The 12,916-nt window shown below is 24.0% G+C and overlaps 2 protein-coding genes across 2 annotated transcripts; one reads left to right on the forward strand and one right to left on the reverse strand. All coding sequences in view use genetic code 6, as the record gives it.

Moving 5' to 3' along the window:
• Window positions 1-987: 987 nt before the first annotated feature.
• Window positions 988-3,775, forward strand: TTHERM_00180970 (amine-terminal domain cyclin; the record flags this gene model as incomplete). The annotated part of the gene is made up of 4 exons (XM_001008764.2): window positions 988-2,595; window positions 2,762-2,928; window positions 2,987-3,410; window positions 3,476-3,775. The coding sequence occupies 4 exons, from the start codon at window positions 988-990 to the stop codon at window positions 3,773-3,775; spliced, it is 2,499 nt and encodes an 832-aa protein (XP_001008764.2).
• A 1,218-nt stretch (window positions 3,776-4,993) lies between these two features.
• On the reverse strand, window positions 4,994-9,862 carry TTHERM_00180980 (cation channel family protein; the record flags this gene model as incomplete). Its single annotated transcript, XM_001008765.1, has 6 exons — window positions 4,994-5,418; window positions 5,495-5,565; window positions 5,621-6,197; window positions 6,482-6,885; window positions 7,026-7,592; window positions 7,869-9,862. The coding sequence occupies 6 exons, from the start codon at window positions 9,860-9,862 to the stop codon at window positions 4,994-4,996; spliced, it is 4,038 nt and encodes a 1,345-aa protein (XP_001008765.1).
• Between the last annotated feature and the right edge of the window lie 3,054 nt (window positions 9,863-12,916).

A 12,916-nucleotide genomic window follows, 5' to 3' on the forward strand; every position in this document is an offset into this window, starting at 1 on the left:
TGAGAAATTCTAGCGAAGTATTTCTTTGATTGATAAAAAATATATAAATTTGATGGGATTTTAAGATTTATTTGAATATAACTGATAGTAGAATACTAAGATAGCCAAATATCTTAATATTTTTTCGTTTTTTCTATTAAATTATGATTAATAAAGTAATTTCTTTTTTTATTAAATTTTCATAGATTAGAAATTTGTAAGTATTCTTTTTATTGTCCGCTGGTAGAGAGGTTATTAACAAAATATTAGTTTTATAATATCTTAATTATTTTATAGCTTTCTATTTAAAATGATAAAAATTGTGTTGTAAATTTTATTCACAATCGACTTTAGTAGGCAAAATTAAAACGTTTTTACAGTAGTCCTATTTTTAGAAAGAATTTTATTTGGCGTGTTTTAATTAATTTTTAAATATAAAAAATATTTTGGGTTTTTTAATTATGAAATTGTATGAAAAGTTATATTAAATTAATTTAAATTTTATTTATAGATACGCATTCTGATAACTTTTCTTTTCAATTCTTTCTAATGCGAGATCATTCTTAAGAAACACTTATGAAAAATTGATAATTAATTAACAAATATTTATTAATTATTTTGCGCGAGTTTGTTAGATTAATTAAAATAATCAGCATAATTTCATCCATTCGCGTTTTTCATGGCTTATTTTCGTTTATAATAAGCAAATCTTTTCTGTCGATTTTAAGAAGGAAAATATTTTTTAAAGGCATGTTTTGAATATGCTTGTTAATTTAACGCCAACAAAAACACTTCAAAATTTGCAATTTGAGTATTGAATATATTTTTATGTAAATGAAATAGTGTTTTCTTTTTTTAGTAAAAAGATGTGAATGATTAGAATGGTTGGTTGGTTGGTTTATTATTAATTGATTTATTGATTGATAGATAGATTGATTTATCAAATTAGCAAGAAGATGAAAAAATGTTAAGAAAAAATATAAAAAGTGGAAATATGAACGTTAAAAAATGAAATCAAGCATTAAATGTAGGTTGGAAGAAATATAGTTGTTAAATATTAATCAAAAATAAAGTAAAAAAATAAGTAATTACGAAAAACAATTAAGTGGCAAAAACAAAAGTAAGAAAGTAATAAAAAATATATATAATTATTAATAAAATCAAAGAGCAAACAAGAAAACTTGCGCTAAATTGGGCAAATAGTTATAAACGCCAGATATAAATAATATTTTAAGAGAAACAAATTAGACAAAAACTTAAGTAGAAACAGCAGCAGAGCACCTCTTAGCTACTAATAAAAAAAAGCATATTTCTAAGAGCAACTTCCACAAAATTTTATCATACCTAATTTAGCCATTCAGAAAGCTCATTTAACAAACTTAGTCTTATTAAAACCTGCAAAATCCTTCCATACAAATGATTAGATAAAGAAGTTTCGTAACTAACAACAAGGAAAACAACGCTGTCATCAGCAATATCGAGAGCGAGAATTTAGATGAAAAGGATAAATCTCAATATTCCTACGGAAAGATCTAAGGAGTCATCTCTACTGCTTCTACTAACGCCAGCTAAGGTTTGAAAAGCATTCCTGCTAGCAATAACAATTACAACAATAATAATGCTAAAAAATCTATTTAAACTCAGAATAGTATTCTCATGGAGGAAGACTATTGCTATGAAAGCACTGATTCCTAGAAGGGCCAAGATGCAAACGGATCCTACGGCTCTAACGGAAATAACAGTCACAATTCTACTAATGGAAACTCTAACTCTAAGGGATAGACTTACACCAGCAGCATAACTGCTTAGATGCTCCTTAACGACGTTAGAGCCTTAGCTGCTTAGAACTTAAAGACTGAATAAAATCTCCGCGATCTATAGAAGAAGATTAATCTCTAAAAGAACAAGAGATTCACTCAATACACTTAAGACAATAAAGAAAATGTCTACATGGGACCAGGTGACAAGAAAATCTCCAGAAATAACAGTTAAAAGGACCAGTGTAATCTTTCTTAAAACGAAAACTATTAAAGCAATCCCTACACAAACAAAAACAATTTATCCATGAATAACAATAAAATATTGAACAACAACAACAACAATAACTACTAAAAGTAATAACAGTAGTAAGCTCCTGTCCTTAACTAAATCACAAGCAACTATTAGAATCATGCTTAGAAGTAATAAATCTCATAAAATATTGGTAGTGAATAAAACTTTTTGTAAGGGTAGAACTAACTAAACCTAAAGAACAATAAAATACCTAATTAGAAACCTCAAATAGTTGAATAAATTAAACAATAAAATATTTAACAAATTGCTCCTATTGCCGCTGAATAACTTAAGAAAGTACAAAACAATAAGAAAATTGATGGCTTAAACCTCTCTGATTAACAAGGAAATAAAAGATAAATTCTAAAACAGAAGATCCAATAAGAAGAACAATAAAAAAGAGAAGGCGATAACTAAGCCTAAGAATCCGACTAGTAAAACGCCGATTACCAATACAAAGTTGACAAACTCTACAGAGAAGAATCATTTACAACAAGACTTGCAAGACTCATTATCAACGAAAATTACTCCTTCGACATTCTTAACCACATCATACAAAGAGAGGTAATAATTAATTTATTTATTTAGTAATTCTTACAAATTGATTGGTAGATTGATTAAAAAATTGACCGTTTAATTTATTTAATCTACTTAATTAATTAATTTGTAACAGCAACTTTTTATTAGAAGCCTTTTCTAAATATATAATTTTAATTAATAAATTAATTAGCCTTAAACAGTCCCCAAGAATTGCCTCTAAAATCATGATATCTCTTATTAATTAAGAGCCAAGATGGTTGACTGGATGATTGAAGTCATGAAATCCTATAAATGCTCAGAAGAAACTTACTTTATGGCTGTCAGAATTATGGACTCTTTCTTGGAGAAATGCAAATAGTAAATTAAAAAATATTAACATTTTTTAATGTATTAAATTTATTTTTGTATTTAATAGAAAGAAATCACCATTAGATATCCACTTAATTGGTGTCACTTGCATTTTTATTGCAAGTAAGTATGAAGAAATTTACCCATTACGTATATAAATCATTGAAGAGAGAATTTCCCACAATAAATTGTCACAAGAACAAATCAAGTAGACTGAGGCAGAAATCTTAAATACTTTAGATTTCAAATTACTAGGAACTTCTCCTTATGAAATTGCTATGTAAACTCTTACATTAATTGGACTTTAGGACAAATTAAGCCACGAAGAATTCTAATACTGCCACAGAGTCTGCTTATATCTTTGCAAGATGATTCTCTACGACTACGAATACTTCAAGAGCATCCCATACTCTGTCTCTGCTGCATCTATTATGTACATTGTCTTCAAAATTTTCAACTAAATGATCTAAGAATTCTCCGCTGATGTTATTGTAAATTATTATTTTTATATGAAAGAACTAAGTAACTGAAAATTTTATTTTAACTTTAAAAAAAGATTTAAACTGTCATTCAAATCCTTCAAGTCGATAAAAACACCTTGATTCAATCTAGTGCAAGAATCTTAAATTTAGCCAAAAACTTTGATGAATACTTCCCTGATTTGAAGAACCTCAAAAAATTCAATGGATTCGAAACTACAGGAGAATCTAACTCTATCTAAGATTCAAAAAGACATAAGGAAAGAAGTGAAAGCAGCCAAAATGATAAATAAGGCCTTAATTTAAAGCAAAACGATAAATAAAAATTAGAAGAAATTTCCTCTAAAGCTATGTAAGTAGAAAAGTAACAAGAATGAGTGAGCGAGCGAGCTGATTTAAGACTGAATCAATTCTTCTTTATAAATCTTCAGTCTATTTCTTAACCTCACAACAAACAAACAAATAAAAAAAACTCTTATCATTGACATTTAATAATTTATTAATAATTCAATGATCTCTATGAGAAATTAATAAGTAAAACAAACTTTTATCCCTCAACTGTAGGGAATTAATTAACCTAATTAAATAACAACTATCTATATATCAACAAATTAATCATCAAAATAAAAAATTGTATTAATGAATCAACTTAATATTAAAGTAAATAAATAAATTATATTATAAAATTAAATGAAGGTTTAATTATCTCTTCATTTAATATATATATTGATACCATCCCAGTTTACCATATTCTTGCTTTGTTATTATTGTATATATTAAAGTATTTTTATATTTTTTTATACTCAATTACTTAAAATATTTCTTTTCTCTTAACCAATCTTTATTTGTTTCAAATAACTAAGTCATCAATATTTAAATACATTAATATTAAGTAATTAATTTATTATAAAAACACCAAATCTTTAAAAAATAAAATTATATTAAAAATTAATCTCCTAGCAGGTAAATAGCAAAAATTTTAAAGGTTTAAAGCAAATATGCCTTCTTTTTAAGAAAGGAATTTTGTGATTGATATTTTATATACTCTTCATATATTATGTAATTTCTTAATAAAATCTTCTTTTTTTTTGGAAAATATTTTTAAATTTACCTTAAAAAACGTGGATTTTACATTTAATTAGGTTTAAATATAAGAAAATTTATTCAATTTAATTTCAAATATATTAAAAATAAAACAATTAAAAAAAATTTTAAAAACAAAATAATTACAGTTAACTATTGATTTAAATTTACAATCATATATTGAATTTATAACCATTTTATAGAAATTATTTTTTAAAATATAATTGACTATTTTTATTAATTAATTAAACACTTGCTATTATTTAGTTAGTTAGGAAAAATTTGATAATATATTTATTTACAAATTAATTTAATTAATTAATTATTTTGAACTTTAAATGTTTAGTTTGTTTTTTGCTAACCTAATTATTATTATGATTGCCATTATATAATTTTTATTCAATTTATATTTTAGCTGATTTCTTTTTTTTAAGGATTTTTTAATATTATGATAAAATGAATTAAAGTAAATTTATTCATTTATCAGCTTCATAAAAATATGATTTAAACGATCAAATATCTATCTTAAGTTTTTTGCTTCTTAAACTACTTTATTTTTTAATAGATCTATGACTTAGTTTCTTAGTAAACTTTTTAGATCTTACTCTTTTATTTCCTCTGTTCTTTTTATTTATATACTCAATGACATTTTCAACATTATTATGAGGGAAGAAAGTCCTAAAGGAATGAACTGTAGAGAAATTATTTTGTATGTATTAGTAAGTATATATATTTTCACTGTAATATGGAATTCCTTATTGTTTTTCAGAGGGTTTACTTTGCTTGTCACTTCTTGCTAGGTCTTTATAAGAGAAAGATTTTTAAGATGCCATTTCCTTCTGTATTTCATCTTCCTCATCTGTATAAGAAGACTCTTCTTCTTCTATGTTGTTAGATTTATTGTCTTGTAGCTAGCTGAATATGCTTTGCTCGTATTCTAATTTTTAAATAAAAAAATAAATTTTGAATTAAAATTTTTATTTTTCGACTAGATTTTATTTTATCAAATTTACATTTTCTTTGGCTCCTGTGAGTTCCCTCTCTCCATGGAGATGTGTTGTCTCTGTACTAAGTCGTGTCTAAACTAATTTAAATAGAGAAAGTTTAATTAAATTCTAAGAAGTGAGATATTTTTTTACTTGAAGCTTTAAACTCTGTTCCTTGTCTTTGTAGTGTTTCTTCTCATTAAAGAGGGTTAAGATTCTGACTTTTGTGCAGGTACAACGACAGTGTTTGGCCTTGGTGATTTAGCTGTTCCTAGAGATTTAATATCTATTAAGGAGCTAGCCTCTTCTACAAAACTATCGCCAACTGAAGGTTTTATATGTGTAGACTTCGATCTGTATTTTAAATCAGGCAATTTTGTGGTTGGTATATTCATACTTTACCTGCTAGGTGAAGAAGTTAGCTTGCTTAGCATTTTTCTTGTATTAAAGTTTGTTTAATCTTCTTCTTCAATAGCACTTTATAAACTAGGAGTTTTCGGTATTAAAGGATTTAAGTTGATAGGCTAGTTTAGCATCATAGCGTTCGTGTTTGATTGAAGCTGATTTATTGAATTTAAGCTGTTGTTATTAACATTCCATTCGTGCTCATTCACAGTTTTTGTAGCATTGCTTTTTAGATGAGAATTAACAGAATGAACATCTAAATCAGAATCAAAGTAAATGTTGTTAATATTTCCAGGTGGTTAATCTTCTCTCACTCTCAATGTACCTTTAATGAATTAATTATTAATTTTATTTTGAAATTAAAAAGATAACAAAACTCAAAAAAAATGACAATATCAACAAATTTATAAAAGTTCTTTAATTTTTTAATTATTATAGCTGCACCATTTACTAATAAATATATTTTAAAGTAGCTAATGAGCTGCATGGAATATTTTTAAAAAATATTTAATTTTATCTAAACAAACATTTAACTAAATTAAAATGGAGTTTTTAGTAATTTTTTCATTAAATGATTGATAATAAAAAGAATAAAATTTTTAGAATTACCAAAAGTTCCTATCGAAGATGTCTTGCCTCTCATGTGGAAATATGAATCAAGATATTAAGAATCCATTTTAGGTAAATCTATATTGTTTAATTAAAGATTATCTTCTACCTCCAAAGATTTCATAGAGCTTTATGATTGCAACTCATCAGCATTATCAATTATAAATTTATCTTAATCATGCCAGATTTTCTTACATTCCTTTAAACAATTGTATTTTTTAAGTTTTTTTCTCTTGTACTATCTAACTTGGAAATGAGTTTCTTAGTCTATCCTCTTTAGAATATTAGCTCTCTGCTAGTCATAAAACAAATATGGGCAGTTCAAAGTTTAATGATCTCTTTCTCCACATGAGTAGCAAGTGATTCCAATGATATCCAGCTATTTGTAAATTGTTACCATTTCTCTTTATGTTAAAATATAAAATTTATTTAAATAAAAATATAAAATTTATTTAAATAAAATTATTTCTTTATAAAAATTGTTTTTTTAAAAAAGTGATTTTAAGTTTTAACAATGCAATTAATTAAATCAATAAATATTAACTTGATATAGCTATAAGCTTCTCTTTCTTCAGGGAATTCATGCAATAACTCTAAAAAGTCAGTAAGAGAAATAAATTAAACAACTGAAACTCCAATTGATCTAGCAGAAAGGTGAGGTTTGTAAGAATCAGAGAAAAACTCATAAGAACCAAAGTAATCATTTTCTTTGAATATTTTAAAACTCTTTAAAGAATCTTTGATATTTGTTCTTTGCGTTCCTATATTAACAAAAAATTCAATAAGACCTTTCTTGACAATATAGATCTTTGGAGATTATAGCTTATTTGCGTTTATAACATATTCATCAGGACCTAAAATCTATTCACCCATCTTCATGGCAAGCTTTTCTAGAAACTGTTGAGAAAAATATCTAGAAAAGACTCTTATTCCCTTCAGTTAATTCATAAAGGCATCTTTAATGATATCTTCTTTAAGTTAAAGAGATAATCCTTACAGACTCTTATCTGCGCTAACCTGTCTGCTGTCTAAACCTTCATTAGTTACATACTAAAGATATTTCCTAGCTAAACTTTAGTAATGCTCACTAACATTGTGATCACTCATGTATCTTTAAATTTATTAAATAAATAAATATTTTGCAATTCATTTTTTTGTAAATCATCTTTATAATTAAATTTTTTTTAGTTAACTCTATGGTTGACTTAATTAAAATTAATTATTGCAAGATGCTATTAAAATTTGTTATGATTTAAATTAAATAAAATATTTAGCTTAATCCATCCAAATTATTTATTTGCTAAGAAAAAATTTATGAATTAGTTTTTGAATAGAACAAAAAATGTTTTTTAATTAAAAATGATAAAATTTAAAAAAATAAAATTACCTTGTAATTTATTTTAACTATCTCAAATAATTTTTCTTTTTCAAAGAGAGATTCTCAAGTATTTACTAAGATTCATACAGAATCAAGCCTAATATTCCATAGGTACAAAATGTTATCAAAATGAGGAATAGCTTTTCGTATTTCGTTTATGGAGATATGCTTGTATTTAAAGTCGAAATAGCTGTGAATGCATAATAAAGAGAATCTAAATATTTAACATCCAATGAGTCATTCTTCACTTATGTTTGTTATATCCAAGATTATTTTAGATCATCTCCTTAATGCATGCCTATGTAATACCATAAGCAAGCAAATACATGTGCAAAGAAAGTAATGAAGAATACGATAACTAGGATGTTTATTAATGCGTGTGTTTTATCTTTGAGCAGGAAAGATTCTCTGATTTTACCAATCACGTGCAATCCAAAATAAAATCTAAAGTAAAAGAATATGAGAGTGAAATTGTTTGGAAAGATAGGGTCTGAATCAAAAATAAAAAGTGCTATTATGCTGATAGAATCACAGATAAACCGCTCTCTCATGTAGTTTTGAAAAATTTACAATCGATCGTTTATAATTTATCCTCGAATGAAACAACCTGTGTTAAGATATTTCAATATATCAAATATAAAAACATAAGGAGCAACATGCTTGATGATTATTTTAAGAGAATCACCTGTTGGAGTGTCAACTATTTCATCTTAGAAACATATGTAGAAAGGAATGCAAATTCCAATAAATAGAGTAAAAATCAAAATTAAAAACTCAAAAAATTATAAGAATGTATTCAAAGGAGAAAATGGGGTCAGTTTTTAATCAAAATCATTAATTTTTTGCTCTAGTATTTTTAATGTGTTCAGTACAAAATTTTTTATTCCTCTAATTTTTTTTAGGAGTATTAAAATTCTTTTTTTGTTCCTTCTCGAGCAGCAACCTTAGCTGTCATAAAGCCATCCCTAATACCTTTTTTCTTTGTTTTCTCTTACTTTATCATAGTGTGAACTTTTATCATTAATTAGATTCAATTGTAATTTCGTTAAATACGCTGGTTTAGATAAAATCAAGATTTTTTTGAAGTTTTGTATAGATTTTGATATAAAATATGACATAACCATCCATTTTTCTTTCCAGCGCTTTTGCCTTTATTTATATTGAGTATAAGCGATAGTGGCAGTTTTATAAGTTCCTTAATTCACAGATTCCTTTCTTCTATTTGTAGCTGTAAGAATCCCAAATTGTTGTTATTGTTGTTGCTAATATTGTTACTGTTGCAGATTAATTGAATTCTAGAGTTATTGCTATTAACCTCCAGGCAAGACATTATTATTTAGTAAGCTAGAAACAGGAGCTTTCTCTGATAAACTGATATTGTCAGGAGCAATTGGACTTTATTCCATATCTAATTTTCCCTAATTCATATGAGCTAAATCCTCATTAAATGTGAATAATTTCATTCTTTAATCTTGTCCTTCTCTAGCTCCTTCATATTGCTTTTTTAATATTCCTTGCAGAGCAATACTGCTGCTTGTGTTACTAATATAGCTGCCCGTATAGGACTTGACCTTTATTGTGCTCAGATTGTTCTGTTATAAATTTAAGCTGAGACTATCTCTATGCATTTAGGAATAATTATTGCTGCCCACATAGTTATTGTTTTAAGGATTTGTCAATCGAATATTATCATCTAATTCAGGAGTTGAAAATGGATTACTCATGCTATTAACGACTTCATAGCTGCTTCCAAATCGCTTATTTCCAACTTAGAGCTGGCTTCCATAATTTGCAGGCGAGTTACCTGCATAATTATTGTTAGGTTAGCTGTAAGCCTGTTAGCTTAATACAGGCAAGCTTTATTAATTTTCTTTCACCTCCTTTAATATTAAATTTTGTAAGGATGGAATATGATTTACAATCTTTACAGGGCTATCTTCACGAAGAGTATTTTAGTTTACACTGCTATTCAAACTATATGGATGCAAAACTATGTTATTCATGACTATTTGTCTATTAAATTGCTACTTAACAATAGTTAGTCAACGAACAACTAAATATTTTAAAAACTAATATTTTTAGTAAAATCTATCTATCTATCTATCTTTTGCTAGTTTCAAGCAATTTTTTATAAAATATTGAAAAAATAGTATAGAATGCTATCTCATCATTTGGATCAATGAATTAATTATATATTTTGGATCGAGAGTTTGCAAGCAATCAATCTATCTATCGATCGATAATCAACAGTAACTTACTACATATTTTTAATATTTAATATTTTACATAATTTAATCAAATAAATGAATGAACAAAACAATATTTATAAATCATTAAATTAAAATAAATCCATTTGTTTTGATTTATTTTTATTTGTTTATTTATTTATACATAAACTTTGACAAATTGAATGAATAAATTAGTTAAAATAATATTTATTTTCATAAATTCTTATACCAACTTTTAATAATTATTAATACTTCAAGTAGTATTAAATATTCAATAAATATCCTAAATAATTATTTACATTAACATTTCTAATAACAATTTTAATATATTGACTTCCAAATACTTGAAAATAAAAAAATAAATGCTTTTATTTTATTTCACTATTTTTAATTCAATAAATTCTTCTTGGCTCTTACCAAATTAGAAAATCTAAATTATTATAAGCATACAAACTAACATAAAACAAACCATGAAATGAAAATTCAAAATATATATATATATATTTACTGCTTCTTAAAGTTTTTATTAATATGTTCTAATATTTATCTTTTATTAGTATTTGAATAGTGAAACTTAAATAATAAAATGTATATAGCTTTAAAATTAAGCTCAATACTTTGTTAAGTTAATTTCATTTTAATTGATTAAAATCATTTAAATTATTTAAGTTATATTAATTTTGCATTTTGCATATTTATATCATTTTTTTAAATTAAGATAAATATATTTTTTATTTTTTTTCTTTAGCTGATTTTAAAATAATTTATTTTATTATTTTTTATTAGTTTTTATAAAATTTTAAAAATCAAAATATTCATCTAATTAAATTATATAAAATAATTATATTAAAATGAAGCATGGAAATTTTATACCTTATTTAATCAAATTTAATTTCAGATGTTAATAATTAAAATTCTAAATATTTATAATGAGTTAGATTTTTTAAAACCCGGTCTTAATTTATTGGCTTTTTCTTATCTGATTTTAGGGAATTTACAGTGCTTTTTTTTGATTTATTTTTTAATAGATTTAATTTTAGTGACTTTTATCAATTAAAAAATTAATTATATTTTTATATAAATATAAAGTAGAGTATCATAATTTAAGATGATATTATAAAATAGAATTTGTGACTTTCATTTTTTTTATACTTTTTAAACATGATTTCAAAATTTATAATTAATTTTTTGGCTTAAAATCATTATTTAAAACAAAAAGATAATTTAATTATTAATTAGCTTTTTACTTCTTATAAAAGAATCAAATTTAGAAACAGAATCAAAAGTTAGTAAATAATCGTTTAATTATTTAAATTTTTTGGTAAGTATCAAAGAATAATCAATCAGTTTTAAACAACATTACAAAAGTTAATTACAAAATTAATTTTTTTGATGAATATCAAAAAAAAGTACAAAAAGAAACAAAATAATTTGTTTGCTTTTTATTTACTTATTTTTAAATATATTTGGGTTGATTAATTCAACATAAGATTTTTCTTCAAAACCTAAAGATTAAGAAAAGCAGTTCAAAGATAATTAACTTATTAATCTTAAAAAAAAAATAATGATTTAAGAAAAATTAATTTAAGGTTACTAAAGAACAATTAATTGTTTATATAGTTTAGAAATATAAGTTAAATAGAACTTAGAACGCCCATTAAAATAGTATTATATTTCATATTTTAATATGTTTCTTTACTTTTAAATTATTTTTAAAGTATAACTTTAAATGAGGTAAATAAATTAGTTAGCTTAAATTTCTTTTCAATTTTTAATAATATCAAAACTATTAGTTAGTTAATATTGTTATAAATATTTTTATAATTTTTTTGTGTGAAAAATATATTTATTGCAGGAATAGAAATCAGTATATTATAAAATACAAAAACTTAATTAATTATTCCTAAAATTTGAAAAATAAGTATTGATTATATATATATTTATATCTATTTTTTTATAATAAACTCTTCTGATAATACTTTTTATTTTATGTAATTTAAAACTTCATTTATTCCTAGCTATTGCTTTTTTTCAGGATTTATATTTTGATAAATATATAATGTATAAATTATAAAATATGTTTAAAATTAATATATAGTTATAAGTAATTGATTTAAGGTATATTAAATATATAATTTTAATTTAATAATTTTTTGTAGGATTTAAAGCTTTTAGTGAGAAACACTTTTGCTTAGTTGTTTAAAATGTGGTTTTTTTGATTTATTTATTATTTGTTTATCATTTAATTAATTGATTAAGCATTAATAAACTATTTATATTCTCTAGATGTATTTAAATAATCTTTCATAGAACAATTTTATTTGACTCCCTCTCTGATTGATCAATAAATCAATCATCTTTTCTTTTTATAGATTTTAATTTTCTTAATCAGAGCATTGTCTTCCAAGCATTTTAAAAAAAAAACTATACAAATTAAGTGATTCTTTTTGTGTTTAATATTTGTATTTAAGATCCAATCTATTATGTAGTAATTTAAAAAGTATTAGAAAAGACTTGAGTACCTTTTGCTTTTCATAATTGAAACTAAGAAAGATTAATTGAGCTACTTTATTTTGCAAAAAGTGTTGAATTCCTTTCTCACCTTAGATATGTCAATTTTGTTAATATTTTCACTTATTGACTCGATTACTATTTAATCTCCGCTGCTATTTATAAATAGTTCGAATTGATTTAAAATATTCTTTATCTCATTAGATTTAGATATTTTAGCATACATTTCTAAGATTTAGTTTCCATCCATGCTATTTAGCTCATCTTGATACTAAGATAAATCAACCTTAGTATTGCTCTAACTACTAGAAATTGAGC

This window comes from Tetrahymena thermophila (assembly GCF_000189635.1).
Source record: "Tetrahymena thermophila SB210 genomic scaffold scf_8254798, whole genome shotgun sequence".
Lineage (NCBI taxonomy): Eukaryota > Ciliophora > Oligohymenophorea > Hymenostomatida > Tetrahymenidae > Tetrahymena > Tetrahymena thermophila.